The 19,831-nt window shown below is 34.6% G+C and overlaps 2 protein-coding genes across 6 annotated transcripts in view; both read left to right on the top strand.

The window, feature by feature from the left end:
* fes (FES proto-oncogene, tyrosine kinase) overlaps positions 1-1,710 on the top strand; it is a 29,848-nt gene extending 28,138 nt beyond the window's left edge. For all 4 annotated transcript variants that reach the window (XM_083559117.1, XM_083559118.1, XM_083559120.1 and 1 more), the window contains one exon: positions 1,317-1,710. In XM_083559117.1, the coding sequence (XP_083415243.1) occupies positions 1,317-1,450 (134 nt within the window). In that variant the 3' untranslated portion in view covers positions 1,451-1,710. The remainder of the gene's footprint in view (positions 1-1,316) is intronic.
* Positions 1,711-14,972: 13,262 nt separating this feature from the next.
* rhcga (Rh family, C glycoprotein a) lies at positions 14,973-19,149 on the top strand. Of its 2 annotated transcripts, none has more exons than XM_083559262.1 (12): positions 14,973-15,256; positions 15,540-15,732; positions 15,935-16,085; positions 16,212-16,359; positions 16,446-16,612; positions 16,720-16,857; positions 16,942-17,078; positions 17,229-17,353; positions 17,676-17,749; positions 17,880-17,955; positions 18,531-18,778; positions 18,843-19,149. In XM_083559262.1, exons 1-11 carry the CDS (start codon positions 15,040-15,042, stop codon positions 18,551-18,553), a joined length of 1,449 nt encoding a protein of 482 aa, XP_083415388.1. In that variant the 5' UTR covers positions 14,973-15,039; the 3' UTR covers positions 18,554-18,778; positions 18,843-19,149. The 2 variants fall into 2 exon arrangements, with proteins under 2 accessions (XP_083415388.1, XP_083415387.1); XM_083559261.1 differs by having other exon boundaries at positions 17,880-17,959.
* Positions 19,150-19,831: the final 682 nt, after the last annotated feature.

Here is a 19,831-nt window from a genome sequence, read left to right as displayed (position 1 = left end):
CCCCTTATCTGCCTCTTCTCCCTGCAACTGCACCACTCCACTGCCCTCCCTCTTATTCACACATGTGCTTTGTCTTACTCCTACTGACTTTCATTCCCCATTTCTCCAGTGCCTACATCCACCTCTCCAGGCTCTTTTCCACCTGCTCCCTACTCACACCGCAAATCACAATATCATCTGCAAACATCATAGTCCACGGAGACTCCAGTCTGACCTTGATTGTCAACCTGTCCATCACCACTGCAAACAGGAAAGGGTTCAGAGCCGATCCTTGATGCAGTCCAACCTCCACCTTAAACCAGTCTGTCGTTCCTACTGCACACTTCACTGCTGTCACACTGTCCTTATACATGTCCTGCACCACCCTCACATACTTTTCTGCCACAACTGACTTCCTCGTACAATACCACAACTCCTCTCTCGGCACCCTGTCGTACGCTTTCTCTAAATCCACAAACACCCAAGGTGTGACTGATCAACTTAATTCCCCTGTAGTTACTGCAGGTCTCCACATCTCCCTTATGCTTAAAGATCAGTACCAGCACACTCCTTCTCCAGTCGTCATCTGGTCCTACCGACTTTCCACTCTTCATCCTCTTAATCGCTGCTCTCACTTCCTTCTTACTAATCCTATCCACTTCCTGCTTCACCATCTCCACATCATCCAACCTTCTCTCTCTCTCATTTTGTGTTTTTATGTGTATTAAATAAATTTAATACACAGTAGTTTATTATAAAAGGAAAAATGCAGAACTTACATACAATACAAGAGAGGATTTTTTAGGGGTAAATGCTCAGCATCACAGATTAACTCTAACTCTAGTATACCAGGTCATAAGAAGCATGTGAGGATGATAAAGAGCTTTTGCCAAACTAGCTTATTGTATTTGGTATAATAGACTCTTTCATACTATACATAGCATATCATTTTATACCCTCAGGTCTTTTGCAACCAAATGGAAAAAAATATAATTGTGTAAATTAAATTACTTTGTGGGAACACAGACAAGAGGTCTGCAAAGTTGACCAGGGTCTCCCAGAATGTAAATGTTCAGTTGTGTGTCTAATAAAGAAATATACATTTTGTCTGCAAAACATTTTAAAGTTTTTCTTTGTTTACTTTTTGGGCTATTTTCCCTGAATCCAGACACAACTCGTCTTCACAAGTTTAAGCAAACAAAAATGAAAAAATCATTTTTATATGTTGTTCTGACTATTGTGTATGTTGGGACCAGAAAGGTTTTGCTGATGTTTCTTTAAAACCAGACTTTGAATGTGATGGCTGATTATTAAAATATGATTTTTGTTAATCACAGGGTATCGTATGCCAGCTCCCAATGGCTGTCCAGATGAGATCTATGCCCTAATGCGTCGCTGCTGGCAGCATGACCCGAGAATGCGTCCTTCCTTCAAAAAAATCAGGGCAGAGCTACAATCGCTTTGTAGCTAATTTAATACATGCAAACACACACATACATTCTTTGTAATATTTAAAGCACACACACATCCAAGCTGTGCTGAAATTATGTCTAATTAAACCGAATCTTTTATAAGACTATCTTTGGAATGTATATTTTGCTCTTGGAACATTTTATATATATTTTTAATGTATTTAAATTGAAACCCTGCCATAACTTATGATCACGATGTATTCACATGACATTGTTTTTTTTCTCTGAATAAAGTCAGTGTTGTGACTAAAAGATTAAATCTGTAGAGATAAAATCAGTCTTTATGTGAATCTTATCTAATATTCTTTGTAATATGAGCTGCCTTTATCATCAGCAGTGTCTTACTGTACATCACCTGCTAAATTACTATATGTGTAATCAGGGCTATATGAATCTGATTTATGCTGATTTTTTCCTTCCTTCGTAAACAGCAGGATGAAATGGAATTGCAAAGATAACCCATCAGTTCTGTAACAGGGCTTTTTACAGATACACTATTTTGCGAAAAGGTGCAGTCAGACTTCCAATTCACCCCAAATGTGTTCAAAAGTGTTGAAGTCAGAGCTCTAATGCAGAAGATCTTCCACTCCAACAGTTTTGGGTCTCCTAGTTTAAGCTCAAGTGAAGGGGACATTTTCCGCTACTGCAGTTTGGGAAAGAACCACAAATGGATGGGAAACTCAAGTGTCCCAATACTTTTGTTCATATAGTGTACGTCATAACTGACAAGAAGTAAATAGCAAGTAATCTTTTCAGTGTTTCAGTGAGGGCAAAGCCAACAGGCTACATTCTGAAGCTTGACTTTACACACTGCTGAACATATGGTGTTGTTTTGACACTTATTAGAGGGGATTCATCAGTCTGTTTGAATAATTTGCAGTATTTGAACACTGTATATGATTTTTATGGCATCTTGAAATTTGTGTTCTTATACTAGTGAATTAGTATCACAATCCATCAATTAGAATCAAATCACATATTGTGTTGAACTTGGGTCAGATATTCTAACATTTACGGATGACTTGTGAAGGATTGCTTTAGGTATTTACTGAAAATACCTCACTATTATGCAGATATCCAGACAATATGTTCTTGTGCATTTGAACAGTATGCTTCTCAAAGCTTAAAGAATAAAAAACCTGCAGAGACACTGACATGGATGTATACATGGATGTATACTTTTGGATTATTAGTGTTATACTTTTGGGTTGACATTGTTTTCCCACATATTTTATACTTGGACAAGTGCATCCAGCTATAGTGACAACCACCCAAATATATTTGGTCAGATTTACAAGTTCCAAGATAAACATATCTTATTTAAAGTTTATTACATGAATGAAGCTTAAGGTATGAAATAAACATTAAAAATCTTGCATGAGCAGAAACACAATCTGGCAAACAAAATCATGCACATGAAGTAAGTGTGTAATTTTTCTATAATTATAATTGACATTCATAATATTTACTTCTCCTGCACTTTACCTACTTTCAATATTGAAAATTTCTAATTTTGTTAGAAAGTAGATGTCAGTACAAATGAATTGATACAGGTGATAAGACGCAATCTGTAAGTATCAGGGGTGTAACAGTACACATTCGTACCGAAATTATTTAGTACAGCGTTTTCAGATCGATACACGTGTACCAAAAACAATCCTTTTTTCATGCGGAGCATAGTTCAAATCTGAGTTCCCTTGGGAATGTATCAAGCGGGGGACTGCAAGTTTGTTTAGTCTCACCTCGCACTTTAAGCGAATTTCTTTTTTATTATTAAAATTGAAAACACAACAATGCAAGGGCTCTATATATATATATATATATATATATATATATATATATATATATATATATATATATATATATATATATATATATATATATATATATATTAAAAAAAACTAAAATAAAAAGAAACCAGAGTTAGCGCAGTGTCACTGTGGCTACTCATGCCATACCAGAAAAAATATTTTTTTTTTAGCACATGCATGAAAACAAACAATCCATAGCGCTAGTGTTAATTGCTAACCAGGAAGTGGCTAGTGTCTAATGCTAGTGTTTTATGTCCAGCTTTAAGACTTTCTCTTAAAAGGAGAAATTCTCGACAATTCCACATATCGTGGGAGGGAACAAATGAAGAATGGAAGGAATGAAGGCATTTGTTAAAGCACAGTTAAATAGATAATAGCTTTAGAAAATTCAATATTAAATGTAAAACACACACTTACATACACATCTGTAATCCCCATATGGGGTCTACAAATGTAAACTAATAAAAATTTCCCATGTATTTAATTTAATCAATTTAATTTGTGGCAATTTAATTGATTAGTCAATTTAATAAATATAATAAAGTGTAATGTATTTATTTGATTTATTATATTTCATTTTTATAAAAAAAAAATTACATTTTAGATATTATTTAACCAAAAAGGCATTGTTGTTTTCAAATGTTAATAATAATAACCTGTGTTAATAAAAATCAACAAGCAATTTTATGTTTTGCATTTCTTCCCCCTACCTGTACCGGAATTAAACTGAACCGTGGTTTAAAAACAGAGGTACGTAAAGAACCATACATTTTGTGTACTGTTACACCCCCTAATGAGTATCTAAAATTCCAACTATCAAAGTTTCCCTACCTTTACCCAGATATACTTCATACCTGTAGAAAAAAAAAAGTGAAATGTTTTGACCACATTGCAGAGGAGATCAGCACTTTAGCAAAAATATCCAGACATTTTGCAGAATTCTTGAGAACTTGTTTTGAAGAATCCCTGAAACACTTACAGCAAAAAAAAAAAACATTCCATGTATACTGACCCATTTATTTTGACCATGCTGTTCAATTCAATTTAAATGTACAGCATTTGGCAGACACCCTTATTGCATGAATGATAAAGCGACTTATATTTATCCCATTCATAAAACTGAGCAGTTCGGTGTGGCAGCGATTTGAACTTATGACCTTCGGATCTAAAGTCCAATGCCTTGACCACTGAGCTAAAATCTCCACATAAATTTATTTGTATAGCACTTTTAATAATGGATATTTTCCCACACAGTAGCTGTGCAGAAATAAATAGATTAAAAATATATATAGTTTACATTTATTAATTAGTCTCTAAGTTTATCTCTAATGAGCATGCCAATGCCAACAGTAGCATGAAAAAAACCCTGAGATGGTATGAGGAAGAAACCTTGAGAGGAGCCAGACTCAAAAGGGAATCCATGCTTATCTGACACCGAATGTCTATTCTTTATAGTGGTTTATTCTTCTTCTTCATTATGTCATCTGTATTAAGGTTATCAACTGTTCTCTGATGGAGATTTTCAGATTTATTTACAGTAAATGTAGTCCAAAGCCACTGTAGCACTGTTTATATTAATTACAGTCCAAATCCATCCTAATCACTAGAACATTTAATTAGGAGATTTTCAATTGTTATTTGAACCTGATTATGTTGTGAGGGTGTGTACAGGCTTATAGCTCTCAGTGGATCCGTAAAGCAACGTGGAAAAGAGCAGTGGCGTAGGATAATGTACATGCATTGTATGCATATGAACTGCACTATAATCCATGCTCTTTGGCTGTGGTTTTTATTACCTTGCCATTCTTGTCGAGTAGGTCTGTGCATGTCCGGTATGTGGCACAGCTCATGCAAGTACACTTTTGCAAAACATCTTACCCTTGAATCTGTTTGACCTACAATAAACTGAGACCTAATGAGCACAAAGCAAATAGCAGGTACTTTTTAGGTCTTTTAACTGTTTTACACACATTTGGAGGTGTTATCTCAGAGTGAAAAAGAAATAAGTATAAGTGTACATAAGTCATAAAAAATGTAATAAAATAAATGCATGATCATTCAAACTGCAAAAGCCAATATAAAAAAATTGTCTATGCTCTCTAGGTGGAAGGAAAGCATATGCTCTTCCTCTAGTGAATCACAGTGACATTAGCCAACCAGTATTTTGTGACTCATGTCTGCTGAAACGTTGCGTCTGACTGGACGGCATTATCTCTGTGGGGTAGCTTTCACCTTCCTGGTTAATACAGCGGAGAGCTGGCTGAGGGAATTGCAGGACCAAACTTTGATAGGAAAAAAAAATAGCAGATGTTATTGGATTTAGCTCTTTTTTTGTTTTCTTGCCTCCTGAATAATATTTTTTTTAATAAGCTGTAAGTGAAATACTCAGTACCTAGCTAGCACCTGGCCTATTTGCAATCACAAGCTAATGAAAAAAACATTTATTAAAAAAAAAAAAAAAAAGCACCTTTACACCTAAACATTACATATGATCTTTAAACTTTTTACACAATTAATTATTAATCGGAAATGAATAATATATATGCAGTATCAGCTTAAAATAGTGTGGACAGTATAGCACCATGTGAGCTATATACCATTCTAGACATTATTATTGAATACTAACACTAAGCAGTCTACCTACTACAGTAAATTTTTATTTTATTTTAAAACCTTCTAATTTATCCTTCACGTCTACCACGTGGTCTGTTTTTTTTTTGTTTGTTTGTTTTTTTAACATTCTTCTGTATGTTTAGATCAGTTAATGTTTTTAATGTAAGGTAAGAGTTTTTCTTCATAAAAGAAATCGATAAATACACATTTTTACTCCAACCCCAGATTGTCAGGCTCAGGGCTCAGGCCTCAGGGGCTGGCTGTATGAGTAGCACGGTTTAAAACAACTTACCTCAGGGGGGTGAGTGAGCCCAAGTACAGAGACATACTCAAATAGTTTTGAAAGTTCCATTTTTGTTTTTTATGTCTAAAAACCACAAAATTGCAAAAGCAAAAAAGGACAAAAAGCAAAAGGAACAAAAATAGAAATCCAGGAAGTAAGGAAAATGGAAAAAATTAATAACCAAAAGTCTACAACAAAATCTCTACTAGAAAAAGAAAACAGCTACAAAGCTGGAGCCAGGGCTAGGGACAAAATACAACTATAAAAACCAAGCACAAACTGAAAGAAGTGGAAATTAAATAGGCAGAATTTATGACACCCAGAGACAATGGATAATTAATGAGGGACACATGGACCCATTAGCGACATCTAGCAGGGAAACAAAAGAAATACTTATTTTTCTTCTTCTTCTTTCGGCTGCTCCCATTAGGGGCCACCACAGCGGATCATTCGTCTCAATACTACTCTGTCCTCTACATCTGCCTCTTTCAAAGCCAAAACCCAAGTCCCTCCTCTGTACATGTCTAAACCATCTCAATGGGCCTCTCTCTCTTTGTCCCCAAAATTTCCTACATGCGCAGTGCACCACCCTCACATACTTCTCTGCCACACCTGATTTCCTCATACAATACCACAACTCCTCTCTCGGCGCCCTGTCGTACACTTTCTATAAATCTACAAACACGCAGTGCAACTCCTTCTGTCCTTCTCTATACTTCTCCATCAACATTCTCAAAGCAAATAAGGCATCTGTAGTGCTCTTCCTTGGTATGAAACCATACTGTTGCTTACAGATGGTCACCTCTTCTCTCAGCCTGGCTTCCACTACTTTTTCCATAACCTAATGGTGTGACTGATCAACTTAATTCCCCTGTAGTTCCTGCAGGCCTGTACATCTCCCTTATTCTTAAAAACCAGTATCAGCACACTCCTTCTCCATTCCTCAGGCATCCTCTCACCTTCCAAAATCTTGAACAACCTGGTTAAAAACTCCACTGCCATCTCTCCTAAACATCTCCATGATTCTACCGGTGTGTCATCTGGTCCATCCGACTTTCCACTCTCCATCCTTTTTATCGCTGCTCCCACTTCCTCCTTACTAATCCTATCCTCCTTCACTATCACCACATCATCCACCCTTCTTTCTTTCTCATTTTCCTCATTCATTAGCTGCTTTTTTGCTCTAAGTTGCAGCACATACTTCCGAGATGTCACACCAAGTACCTTTCTAGCTGTCTTCCTTATTACTTCTGCAGTAGTTGCCCAATCATCCAGCACCTCTTCACCACCACTGACAATATTAACCTCCACTCTCCTACACTTCTCCTTTCCCCGCTGTCTCAGTAGACCTCTTCCTCCTCTCCTTCTCCTCCTTCGGCCAACAGTAACCCAATTTCCATCGGTACCCTGTTGGCTAACGATACCTGTGGAGGTCGTTGGTTAACTGGGCCTCGACCGATCCAGTACGAAAGTCTGATTTGTGATCCTCATAATATGATTTGACCCATGTTTTACGCTGGATGCCCTTCCTAAAGCAACCCTCCCCATTTATCGGGGCTTGGGACCGGCACTAAGAGTGCACTGGCTTGTGCAACCCTAATGGCTCTGTTAAATAAAAAAATACAAAGACAGAAAAACAAAACGAAAAGAGCAGAATCCTAGCTGAGCTCCCAAATCCTGACACCAGATTATCAGTGGTTTTTAATTGCTATCGATTGGATGCGGAATTTAATTCTACAGATGGACAATCAATGCTGCTGCTGCATTTGCATGCACTTATAAAGTTATGTATCATGGATCAACATCAACTATTCAAGAGTTATATAGCTCATATATACCCACTATCTGCATGGAGCGTCTTTGCAGGTTGTTTAGAATAGGCTTCCTCTGGATTCTCAAGTTTCCATCTACCTCCCAAAAACATGCTTGTAGGTAAACTGGTTGCTATTAATAGCCCCTTAGCAGTGAACGAGTGTGTGTATGTGCATGTCAATTGTTCCCTGCGAATGAATGATTTTCCATAGTGTTTTCCTGCAAGACCCTGAGCAGAAGTTGCTGAAGTTAAATGAATGAATGGTTACATTTAATGAAGAATTCAAATGAACAATTATATCACTACATGTATAATATATAGTACAGAGCTGTACAAACAATTCTTTAGACATTATATGAAAACGTGTTTTTAGTTATAAATGTGATTGCATGCAATGAACTCTGCCATACCTGTAAGTTCAGGTCATGCACACATACCAGAAGTCAGAATTCCAAGAAATGAGCAACACACCTTCATGTCATTCAACACACTTTCATTGTGAAACTCTTCTGTCACTTATTCAGCACATAAAACAATAATAATTTTATTCTATAATTATTCTATTCTATTCTATTATAATAATTATTTGCCTTCTTTGGCTTTTTTCTGCTACCATTTTGGCATAGAAAGTGCCAAGAGTTATGTGTTGTAACAAGTAATAGAGCCAAGAGTTACATGTTGTAACAAGTAATAGAGCCATAGAGTTATACTCCATGTCATGTGCATGCTACAGAAGTGAGATTATCTCATGTTGGTTAATTTATATCTTTATTACCTATTTTGCTTTTACTTGACTGGTGCTTTGCACATGTTTATAAAAACATGGAATTTCTATTTTATTATAAATTTTTTAGGGGACATGAGTATGAACATTGCTGTCAGGGTGCTTAGCTGTGGACAAAATTATGACAAAGCTCCCATAGGTGTCTTTAATTACTGTCCTTGCTATTGTTCTTCCACTTGAACTTTGCATTTTCCATCTAAAGTCCAAAGCTTACTTTAGTGTGAAAGTCTTTCTTAACTATTTCATAACTTTGATTATTGGGAAAACACCTCCTCGACAGTCACGAGTTTTGTTTATGTAAGCTACATTCTCTTAATACAATCTGTTAAAACAGCGCAAACTGCTCATTTGTCATTTGGTCATAAGCATGCAGAACTAGCTCCAGCTTTCATAATTCGCACCTCAAACACAGCATTTTGTACATAACCCTAAACCATAACAGATCTTTATCAAGACATTAACATGCAAACAAAGTTGTGTGATGCAGGCATTTTTAAATGCTGTCAATCAGCATCATGTACTATGTATCATGTGATACCTCCCATATCACTATCACCTTCTCATGCTGTTGCCGCCTGCCAGCTGTCAAAATCATCCGATTAGCTAGCATTCCTTCATGCCATCTCAGACTAATCTGATAATTTGGGACAGAGTCCCCCAAAGTACATTCCTGGCCCAGTTACTTACTTACTTTGAGATGAAAGATCATTTAAAACAATGAGTATATGGCATTGAGTGGATTATTATGTCATGCAAGTGACACTTATCCTCTGTGTGCTCTTTTGCTGAGCAGAAACTTAGAACAAATAGTAATGAGAAGAAGTCTTGAGAAGCATTGTTGGCTGCAAACCTTATGTTGTAATACTTTAAACCAGTGCTTCTCAAATTGGCTTGTACTTTTTAATTTTTAATTTTATTTTGTTGCAGTAGTGAGAAGTCTATCAAACCCAAGTTGATAGAGTTGCAGGTGGATTCATAATGATTTTTTTTTTACACTCAGACTGCATTGATGTTATGCACTGAGTTGTACCTAGCATGAGATTTGTGCCTCATAAAATATTACAAAAGCTAAAATGTCTGTTTAATTAACTAAATTAAAAGAAAGTATTGTGTGTTTAGTGTCAAGTTCAGGTTCTGTTGATTAAATGGCAGTTAGATTGTTATGGGTGTGACACACTTCCTCCAGCAGAGGTCCTGTATATGAATGCCATGCAGTTATATTAATGGCTATTGGCAGACACCAGTATCTAGTGCAACTAACAGTTAATTCATTTTATAAAACAGTTGAACAGTTGTGGGATAAATACCTTGCTTAAGGGCCCAGCTGTGGCAGTGCTGGAATTTGAGCTTAGAAGTGCAATGTCTTAACCACTGAGCCACCAAATACGTACCCTTTTGCCCTCAGTATCAAGAAACTCATGTAAATTTAATATGATTGAGTGCTTTTCACAGAAGAATTTTGCACAAATGCCTATTTGTCCCCTTTGCATTTCTATAGCAGGAGTTTACATTGATGTGCTTTTCTGCCAAGTTTTCTTTCTGCCCATGGTGTCATATTAGCCTAATTGTATTGTTTACCTGACACTTAAATTATTTTGGTTTTATAATAATTATCGGCTTTACGTGCAAATCTATGCATGATATTTCCTATGGTTTTGAATGACATAATTTATTTTTACATGTTCATATGTTGCCTTAATGCACTTGAATGTTATGGGTATTTAAGAAAAAAAAATGTTGTGCTTATGGCCTCTAGTGGAAAGTATTGAATTTCATTTACACAGTACTGTAAATAAAGTAGTTTTTAAAATCGGTATATTTAACTTTGAATTAATATATTTTGTATGTAGAATTGTACTTTGCTTTATTTCAAATCATATCACATCTGTTACTGAGCAAAATTAGAATATAAAAAAAAAAGCAAAGCAAAACAATTGCACCTCAGAAACTACTGCTCTAAAATCACAAGAAAGATGGAAATGAACAAGTCAGAGAGCAGTGGTACAGACCCAGATGAAAGCAAAACCCTGTCAAGTTCTGTTTAAGTTAAACTAAAAAAAAATGACGTGAACCCCTGGACATATTTTAATATATACTTCAGCTTACAGTGCAAGGACACTGTAACGTCAACAGCGTTATTATGCAGCATGCGTTTATAAAAAAATATGTAATATGTAATATAATTATTGCTGTGTTATTGTCCCCAACACAGTCTTACATCATTTTGTGATATAGTTACAAACTTTAATTTATTGATTCGTGTTCATGGACACGAATTTTCCTCTTCTTTTATGTCACTCAGCATGACTGCATCATAGCAATGGAGGATCATGGGTAATGCTGACAGAAATGCCAAAGGGAATCTTTTTTCCACATTTCTATCAAAGAATAAGGCAGAAAATATACGGTTAGGGTAAGTGTTAGGGTTATACTGTAATAAATGTGTGTGTCTCTAATTAACACAGCCTCCTTAATTAACCAGGAAAATATATTTACTGTATTTATAATAGCGAGTAGCTTACTGAATTTAAAGCAATAATCTTAATGTTAAATGTTTAAATGTTGAGTAAAAGTGCTTAAAGATTTAAAAAATCAATACAGCATCTGTGGTATCAAGTGGCAAAAAGAAAACTTTGGTGGAGGCACAAAAAATACTTTCTATTATAATACATTACATAGAATGTCATCCTCAGTGACACAAAAAAGGAGAGAATGTGTCAATGTGTCTATGAACATGAATCAATAGATTACATTTTCTGACTATATTACGAAATGCTGTGAGACTAAGCTGTTGCTTAAGATGTCCCTAAGATCAGGAGTGTTTCACTCTGCTCCTTACAACAGTGCTGAGCACTGTCTAACCTGTAATACACTGACTACGCATACATACCTCATATAATCCCACTTAAAAAAAAAAACGTAACTATCGATTAAATAAAAATGAGTATATGAGTATGAGTATAGTATAGTATAGTATAGTATAGTATAGTATAGTATAGTATAGTATAGTATAGGCATACCTTCCAGTCATGTTCACAAGAATGGTCTACAAAATCCCCAGTTTATGCCACCTTCAGTGGTTGTATTGACTGTAAATGTTTTATTGTCTGCTCTAAAATTACATATTATACCTTCCTAAATGTTTTAAATGTTGAACGTCGAAATATGTTTTATTTTGTTTATAGCACTTACATTTTTTTTTAAGATGTTCCTTTTAAATCGAAGTAAAAACAAATTAGTTTGAGATTTATATTATCTTGACTTTTATGCACTACACAGGAAAGACCCCCCCCCCCCTTTAATACTCTTATTAAAAACATTTTTCAGATGAGCTATTTTTATTTTTTAATTTTTTGCAGCAAATGGTGAGAAAATGTTCATTCCCAAACACAGAATTTCTTTTCTGATACCAAAGACAAATCTTATTTTGCTCTAGGCATTCTTTTTCTCTGGATGTATTGGCCCAGTTTCAACACTGCCATTGCCTGATCATGGAGATGGGCAGCACCAAGCTGCAATCAACATGTACCTGGCTCTAGTTACTTGTTTTAAAATTGTACCTTTATGTAAGGTGTCCTGTGTGTCATGTAAGGCATGCATAAATTAAATGTATTATTATTATCAAGAATAATAAAGGCAAAGTTGACAAAGAATTCTAAAACTAAACTGTAATGAAAACCACAATATAAAGGTAAATATAGGTATATCTGACAGCTTAGACATTGTGTGCACATTTGACTGGATCCCTTGAGTAATTTAGCATTAATTAGCAGCAGTATAAAGGCCATTGTATAAACATTGTAAAAACATTGTAAATTAAAAAAAAAAGAAAGCAGGATCACTTTTTAAAAGATTAAAACAATTTTATGCTTTAATGTTATAACTTATCACTGAATACAGAGCAGCAATGCATTTGACAGATGAACATAAACCTGCAGCCAGTACTATTGTCAGAACTGCTCTTTTAAAAATAAATAATCACAAACCCTTGACCAGTCAGATATGATATGAATTAAGATATCTAACCCTAATCCTTACCCATTAAAGAGAGATTCACAGTCATTTTATGTGTTCTGATGATAGAGAAAGACAGAAGAACGACGACCAGCACTACATAATGAGTCATTCTGGGGGTGGGTTGGTTTTTTCTCACTGTTATTGGTTGTACTGTGAAACATGAGAAAAATGTTAAAAGACAAAATCAATCAAAAGATTTCCTGAGGCAGTCTCTGGCTCAGCAATCAGCTTTTTCACTCTGGCATTGACAATACAGGAATCATGGGTTCTATTCTGCTGGCATGTAACCACATGATCACATGTGACTGCAGCAATCGTTGGAATGCTGCCCCGATAACAATTTTTTCTTCATCAGACGTCATTCAATGTTCCGCTTCACTCTGAGGTGAGGTGAACCTGCTCATACTGTCACAATGACATCTCGTTTATCTCCAAAATCTACTAATCCACATTTGACTGCAGACTACACAAATGCCTCTTTCCATCTCAGAAATCTTCAGATAACAGAACATCTCACAGTTTTCAGGGTGGATCATCATGTGACAGTACAAGCAGAAACACAAGCATAATGTAAGCACATGCACTGAAAAGTGTTAATTAAAAAGATTTCAGCATGCTTGGAAGAAGAAACTTGCAACTTACTGTCTGTACTAACAGGTACAGACTGATTAAATGGGACATGATTCAGTGGTTCAACAAGTTCAACAGGATGTATGTTCTGGTTGAAAAGGTTGTAATCATAATTAGTCATTTTAAAAGATACTTTTGTCTTTGTACTGTTTTGTTCTTACATGCAAAGCTTTTTACTGACACTCCAGAAGTATCCTGAAGAATCCACAAGCATCATTTTGGAAAGCCACCAAAAAAAGGTGCATTTGATTTTTATCATGAAAACAAGCTTGCATTAAGTCAAGTTAAGTTAAATTGTAATCTTCTTTTATATGTATGTATGTGTGTATGTAATATCTTATAAAAAGGAAATATGATTTAAAAAAAAAAACCAACAGTTATACACAAGGAATCTCTCTGCAGGAAAGGGTAATGTCTTTGTCATGGGGTCAGTAAACACATGCCTACAGACTTTATAAGGATTATTTGATGCAAGCTTTTTGCATCTTTTGGGAAAGAAATAATACTAATTGAAATAATGTTAATTTTTTGTATGTATTTAACAAAATAAAGTTTTTGAAAACATCTTACATTTATCTAGCACTTAATAGTATCTTGAATGTAAACTTAGGTGACACTTAATGTACATTTCTTTCACCTGCAGGTTTCTGTTTATTTGTAAATTGCATTTATAAGGTAGAATATCAGGTTGGACAGTAAAGATCATCTGATCAGTTATCTGGCATGTGCTGGATATACTGTAATGTGTTGCTGCTCAGGTTCCCATTTGAATAAGAAATTCCCTTATTGGTTTTCTTTGAATGCAAAACTAAGTTGATTTATAGCAGCTGTATCATAGTTGAACTCAACAGCTTCAGTGAAGTTTATTAATAGTTTTCATAATAGAGTTACAGAGAAAGCAGACAGTTTATATCTAATGCTGATATATATATATATATAAAGCAAAGGGTAGGTGAAACAACTACATATTTTATGTCCCAAATTTAGGGTGTAAAAATAAAAAAACTATGTTTAAAATAAAGTGTAATTTGTACACTTAAATCTGTTAACTGTAAAATATATTTTCCTTTATGAAACATATTGTGTGGGAAAAATTCATTAATTTCTGTTCCATTTCCATTTCTATTAATATCCTGTGAATTGGCTAGAACATAGAACGGTGTTGAATGCTTTTAGTTACTTAGTTATTAGCTATTATTTATTAATGGAATAAAATATTTTTGTCTTATTTTACTGTAAATAAATTACTATGCAATATTCACATGCCCACCTGTTGCTGAACAGGTCCCTTATATTTTAATAAAAAAAAATAACCAATTATAATTTATTTTTCCCTAGATTTCCAAATATATTTTTTGTTTTAGTCTGGTTAATGATTTAATTATATGAATTATTCAGTATAAATATAAGCAATATCATCACTTGTGATTCACAAGCACCTTACAGATATTCATCAAAAATGATGTCTCCTGACTTTTGAGTCATGTGCAAATGATGCAATTGAAACAACCAAACAGGTGTCTAGATGAGACACACCTCTAAAGATTCAGCTATAAATGTCTCTGCACAGAGCGTCTCTTTACACAAACCCCAGCTTGAAAGGTATTCTCGCTTTAGAAATTAATTTCTCAGACACAATGGGAAACAGTTTCCAAAGCTTCTGGAATGCTCCTAAAAACACAGATGTCCGGATCAGCCTGCCTGTTGTTTGCTTCGTTTGGCAAACTGCTATGATCATCCTGTTTGGGGTCTTTGTGCGTTATAATGATGAGTCTGATGCTCACTGGCCCGAATATAAGAAGGAGCATAATATTACAAGTGATATTGAAAACGATTTCTACTACAGATATCCAAGTGAGTATGGATCTTTTTTTTTGCAGACATTATGAAATTTTGTTTTAAATATGAAATAGTATCCATGGTATTTACATCTAATATTTTATAGAAAAGCAGAGACTGATTTATACTCTCATTTATTTATATTTATTAATTTCAAATTATATTTCATGTTTCATAATTCTGCAAACTTAAAGGCTGAACTGTTGTTCATTTAAAGTGAATTAGTTGTAGAGCCTTTGTAACTGGAAGAAAGGATCCTTTCTAATCTCTCTAACTTTTTCTTTTGTTTGTCGGACAGGTTTTCAAGATGTGCATGTTATGATCTTTGTGGGGTTTGGTTTCCTCATGACTTTTTTGAAGCGCTACAGCTTTGGTGGAGTGGGCTTCAACTTCCTTATTGCTGCTTTTGGGTTGCAGTGGGCCCTGCTGGTGCAAGGCTGGTTCCATTCACTGGACCCTGTAGATGGCACGATTAAGATTGGAGTAGAAAGGTAAGAACTGGATCGACTAGTTCATGGCCACCACGCACCATTTAAATGCAAATTTGTGAAATTGTAAATTTGTGAAATTTCTACTTCATGTTTTATATTTATTATTAATAATAATAATAATAATAAGAAGAAGAAGAAGAAGAAGAAGAAATTTTTTTTTTTAAATAATAATACAATGTATTATTTGTTCTTCTATCTCTAGCCTCATCAATGCTGACTTCTGTGTGGCGGGGTGCCTAATTGCGTATGGAGCTTGTCTGGGAAAAGTCAGTCCTGTACAGCTGATGGTGTTAACTCTCTTTGGCATCCCTTTATATGCAGTAGAAGAGTACATCATCCTCAATCTTTTGCATGTATGTGCCACATGGTAGACAATTATTAAAACTATACTAAGCATAATTGTATGTATTTGCACATTCTATTATATCGAATCTAGAAATTTTGCCAAATATGTTTATATGATTGTAACATTGCTACAGGCCAGAGATGCTGGTGGCTCCATGGTCATCCACACATTTGGAGCATATTATGGTCTGACAATATCATGGATACTCTATCGGCCTAATTTAAACCAGAGCAAACGTCTCAACGGATCTACATACCACTCTGATGTCTTTGCAATGATTGGTGAGAAAATGTTTCTTTCCCAAACACAGATTTTTTTTTTTATAAGAAGATCTGATACAAAAGACTGAAATTTTCTTTTGCTTTAGGCACTCTTTTCCTTTGGATGTATTGGCCCAGTTTCAACTCTGCCATTGCAAATCATGGAGATGGGCAGCACCGAGCAGCCATCAACACGTACCTGGCTCTAGCAGCAAGCGTCCTCACTACCTTTGCCATATCCAGCCTTTCTGCCAAGAAGGGCAAATTAGACATGGTAACAGCATGCCACACAAAGTATATTTTTTACCATGTATATTTTTTGTGGAGAAAACTTTTAATCACTACATGTAAAATATAATATGTATATTTTTTGCCAATTAGGTTCATATCCAGAATGCCACCCTGGCTGGAGGTGTTGCGATGGGAACAGCAGCCGAATTCATGATCACACCATATGGTTCACTTATTGTTGGCTTCCTCTGTGGGATCATCTCTACTTTTGGCTACCTAGTGATAAGTGTAAGTGTTGCAAGAGGATACAGTTGACTTTCATTCTAAATGTGAAGTTTTATTGTACCAACAAATTGTTGGTTCTCGATACAGCCATTCCTTGAGAAACGCTTGAAGATCCAGGACACTTGTGGAATCAACAATTTACATGCTATGCCAGGGTTCCTTGGAGGAGTTGTAGGTGCAATTACAGCTGCCACTGCAAGTGAAACTGTCTATTCACATGAAGGGTAGGTGTGCAAGTTCAAAATTTGATTACATCAAGTGAATAATACATAAACTAATTAAATACATTAATTAAATTTCATTTGCATTTCCTAGACAAAATGTTTTTAGCAGTTAATCAAATAATTAACTAGCCATAATATATTTATTTGCAGATTGGTCAACACATTCGATTTTCATGGCGAATTAGCAAAAAGGTCTCCTCAGACACAGGGAGGGTATCAGGCTGCTGGTATTTGTGTGGCCCTTGCCTTTGGACTAGTAGGTGGAGCAATAGTGGGTAAGTAAACTTACCAGTGAGTGTAATTTATTTAATAAAAAGTCCAAGTTAGGGAGCAATGGACAAAAACATTCAAAAGACTTGTATTTTTGGTACCACTCACCAGATTTTTATCAAAAAGCAACTGCAAAAAAACAATTTATGTTTTTTTTTTTATCTGATTAGTTAATCTAGCCAGTTTAGCTCATTATCATCTGACTTTTTTACTTTTTTTGTAGAATCAGTGTATCTGAGTTTAGTGTCCTAAGCTCTTATAAATGTATCATTTTGATATAAAATTTTTTAGATATCTCTAACTTTCGTTATCTTCTATATTTTCAAGGTTTTATTCTGAAACTGCCTTTATGGGGAGACCCAGCTGATGATAACTGCTTTGATGATGAAGTGTACTGGGAGGTGAGTGATAGGACATGCATTTGGCAAATCTGTTTGTCTTTTCTACACCTAAATGTTCAGGTATCTCAAATGATAAAAGTCTATAGATCTGTCAGTGATTACATTCTAATGGGCATTTATTGTTGTGAAGGTACCTGAAGATGAAGAAAGTATTCCTCCAATCCTGGAATACAACAACCACTTTGCTAACAAGCAACCTGACACATGTATGTAAGTAACACATTATGATGTTCATGCTTACTGTATTTCAGTATAGTAGGTAACAATAGGGCATCATTAATAAAGTGAGAAACAAATAAATCTTTACAATCTTTACAAATTTACATTTACAATTTGATTTTGATGAAAATCCTTTACATTTGGGAAAAATATTATATCCTACTTGTGTGCATAAAGTGACATATATGAACACAATGCAAATCTTGAGTGATCCCCAAAACATAAAATTATTCCAAATAAACCAACCTAGACCCATTTTTAAGACAAATAACACTAGCTATTACTTGAATAAGAAATTAGATTGTGTTGAAGGATGGTGGGCTGCTCTTTGATGTAGGTCAAGGCTATGCAACAACATTTTTTTGCCACAGTTTTACTGCATTATGGCCAGTACTAATTCAGCCAACAGAAAAATCCTGTGCCTTTAAATGCCCAAAACAGCATTTACTTAATATTTGGAGTACAAACTTTGTAGATACTGTACAATTAAAAATACAATATTCATAGAATTCTTCATGATCTCTTGTCAGTTTTCTTATGTTAAATCCTTTATCATTTTAAGGTCTGAGTCAAACTTCTCCATAGAGCAGAGCTAAACAGAATTGGAAAATGACATAGAGATGGTGTGGACAATCAGCCCTGAATGAATCCTCTTGGCAACCAGGAAATCAAAGATATAATTGCATTTTGGTAGATTTAATAGACTAATTGAAATTAAACCAGTTTTATCTGAAAACCTTTTAAAATTACCAGGTGTCATACCTGTAATAATAATTGGTTTAGTAACATTTTGCTGTATTATGTATGTATGTATGTATGTATGTATGTATGTATGTATGTATGTATGTATGTATGTATGTATGTATGTATGTAGAGTGTGTGTGTATTTGTTCACACAAATGAAATACTATTATTGTTTAAAAAATTTAATTGCTGATCATTGATATGCAGGTTTTTCATAAAGCATGTAGCACATTGTTTTATATGTACAAAAGCTAGAGTTATCTTTTTCTGCTTTCCAGAATTTAATGGTTAAGGCTCGATTACCTCCATTTTGTGTAATATTTATTTAGATTTTGCATCTAATTGTATTGTCAGTTTTGTAAATTGACTGATTTTATTCAATGCATTATGCATTCATTGTTATTATCTGCTGCCATTAAAGTAAACATTTTGATGAATTTAAAGTGTATATTCCTTCTGTTGATATTCATGCAAAATACTCAGCCCCAAAACACATGACTGAAAGGAAACTGTAAATTTGTCCTCCCCTAAAAAAAAATAGTTTGAACTGCTATTTTCTCAAGTGCATGTTTAGGCTTTTATATGACGAGTTTACAGTTTAGTAAGTTTATGTTGTTTATAACTACCTGTGTGACAGTATATAATTGCTTTGATTAATGCTTCTTATAAATTAAAGATATATCAATCCATTACCCAACATTGTATATATATTTTTGTATTATTTTAACAATACAAGTGATTTATATGTGAAAGAGTTTACCTGTGAATTGCTTTGTGCAGTGTAATGCTTTTAAAGGAAATAACATCAAATAGGTATTGATATCAGCTTATCAGTTAATACATTTAATGTACTCATCAATAAACATTATACAAAACCAGTTCCAAATTCAAGACATTGTGAAAAATGTAAATAAAAACATAATACAATGATTTGCAATCTCATAAACCCAACAAAAGGGCAAAAAAAGCCTGGAAAAGTATGTTACTAAAAAGAAAAAACATGACAAAACATTTTGCAACTAATTAGGTTACTTGGCAACAGGTCAGTAACATGATTGGGTATAAAAGAGTATCTTAAAGTAGTGCAGTGGTAAAGAACTAAAGATGGGTAGAGGTTCA

The sequence above is a fragment of the Silurus aristotelis genome (genome assembly GCF_946808225.1).
Source record: "Silurus aristotelis genome assembly, chromosome: 13".
Taxonomy (NCBI): domain Eukaryota; kingdom Metazoa; phylum Chordata; class Actinopteri; order Siluriformes; family Siluridae; genus Silurus; species Silurus aristotelis.
The sequence above is the reverse complement of the archived record's forward strand: the minus strand, read 5'-3'. Positions and strand labels throughout refer to the sequence as shown.

What these genes read in the sequence shown, in the direction of transcription:
- rhcga (XM_083559261.1), top strand. Translation starts at nt 15,040, where the DNA reads ATGGGAAACAGTTTCCAAAGCTTCTGGAATGCTCCTAAAAACACAGAT. An exon ending in TCATCCTCAATCTTTTGCAT is followed by an intron (nt 16,086 to 16,211) that starts GTATGTGCCACA and finishes ACATTGCTACAG; the next exon opens with GCCAGAGATGCTGGTGGCTC. An exon ending in ATGATGAAGTGTACTGGGAG is followed by an intron (nt 17,750 to 17,879) that starts GTGAGTGATAGG and finishes ATTGTTGTGAAG; the next exon opens with GTACCTGAAGATGAAGAAAG.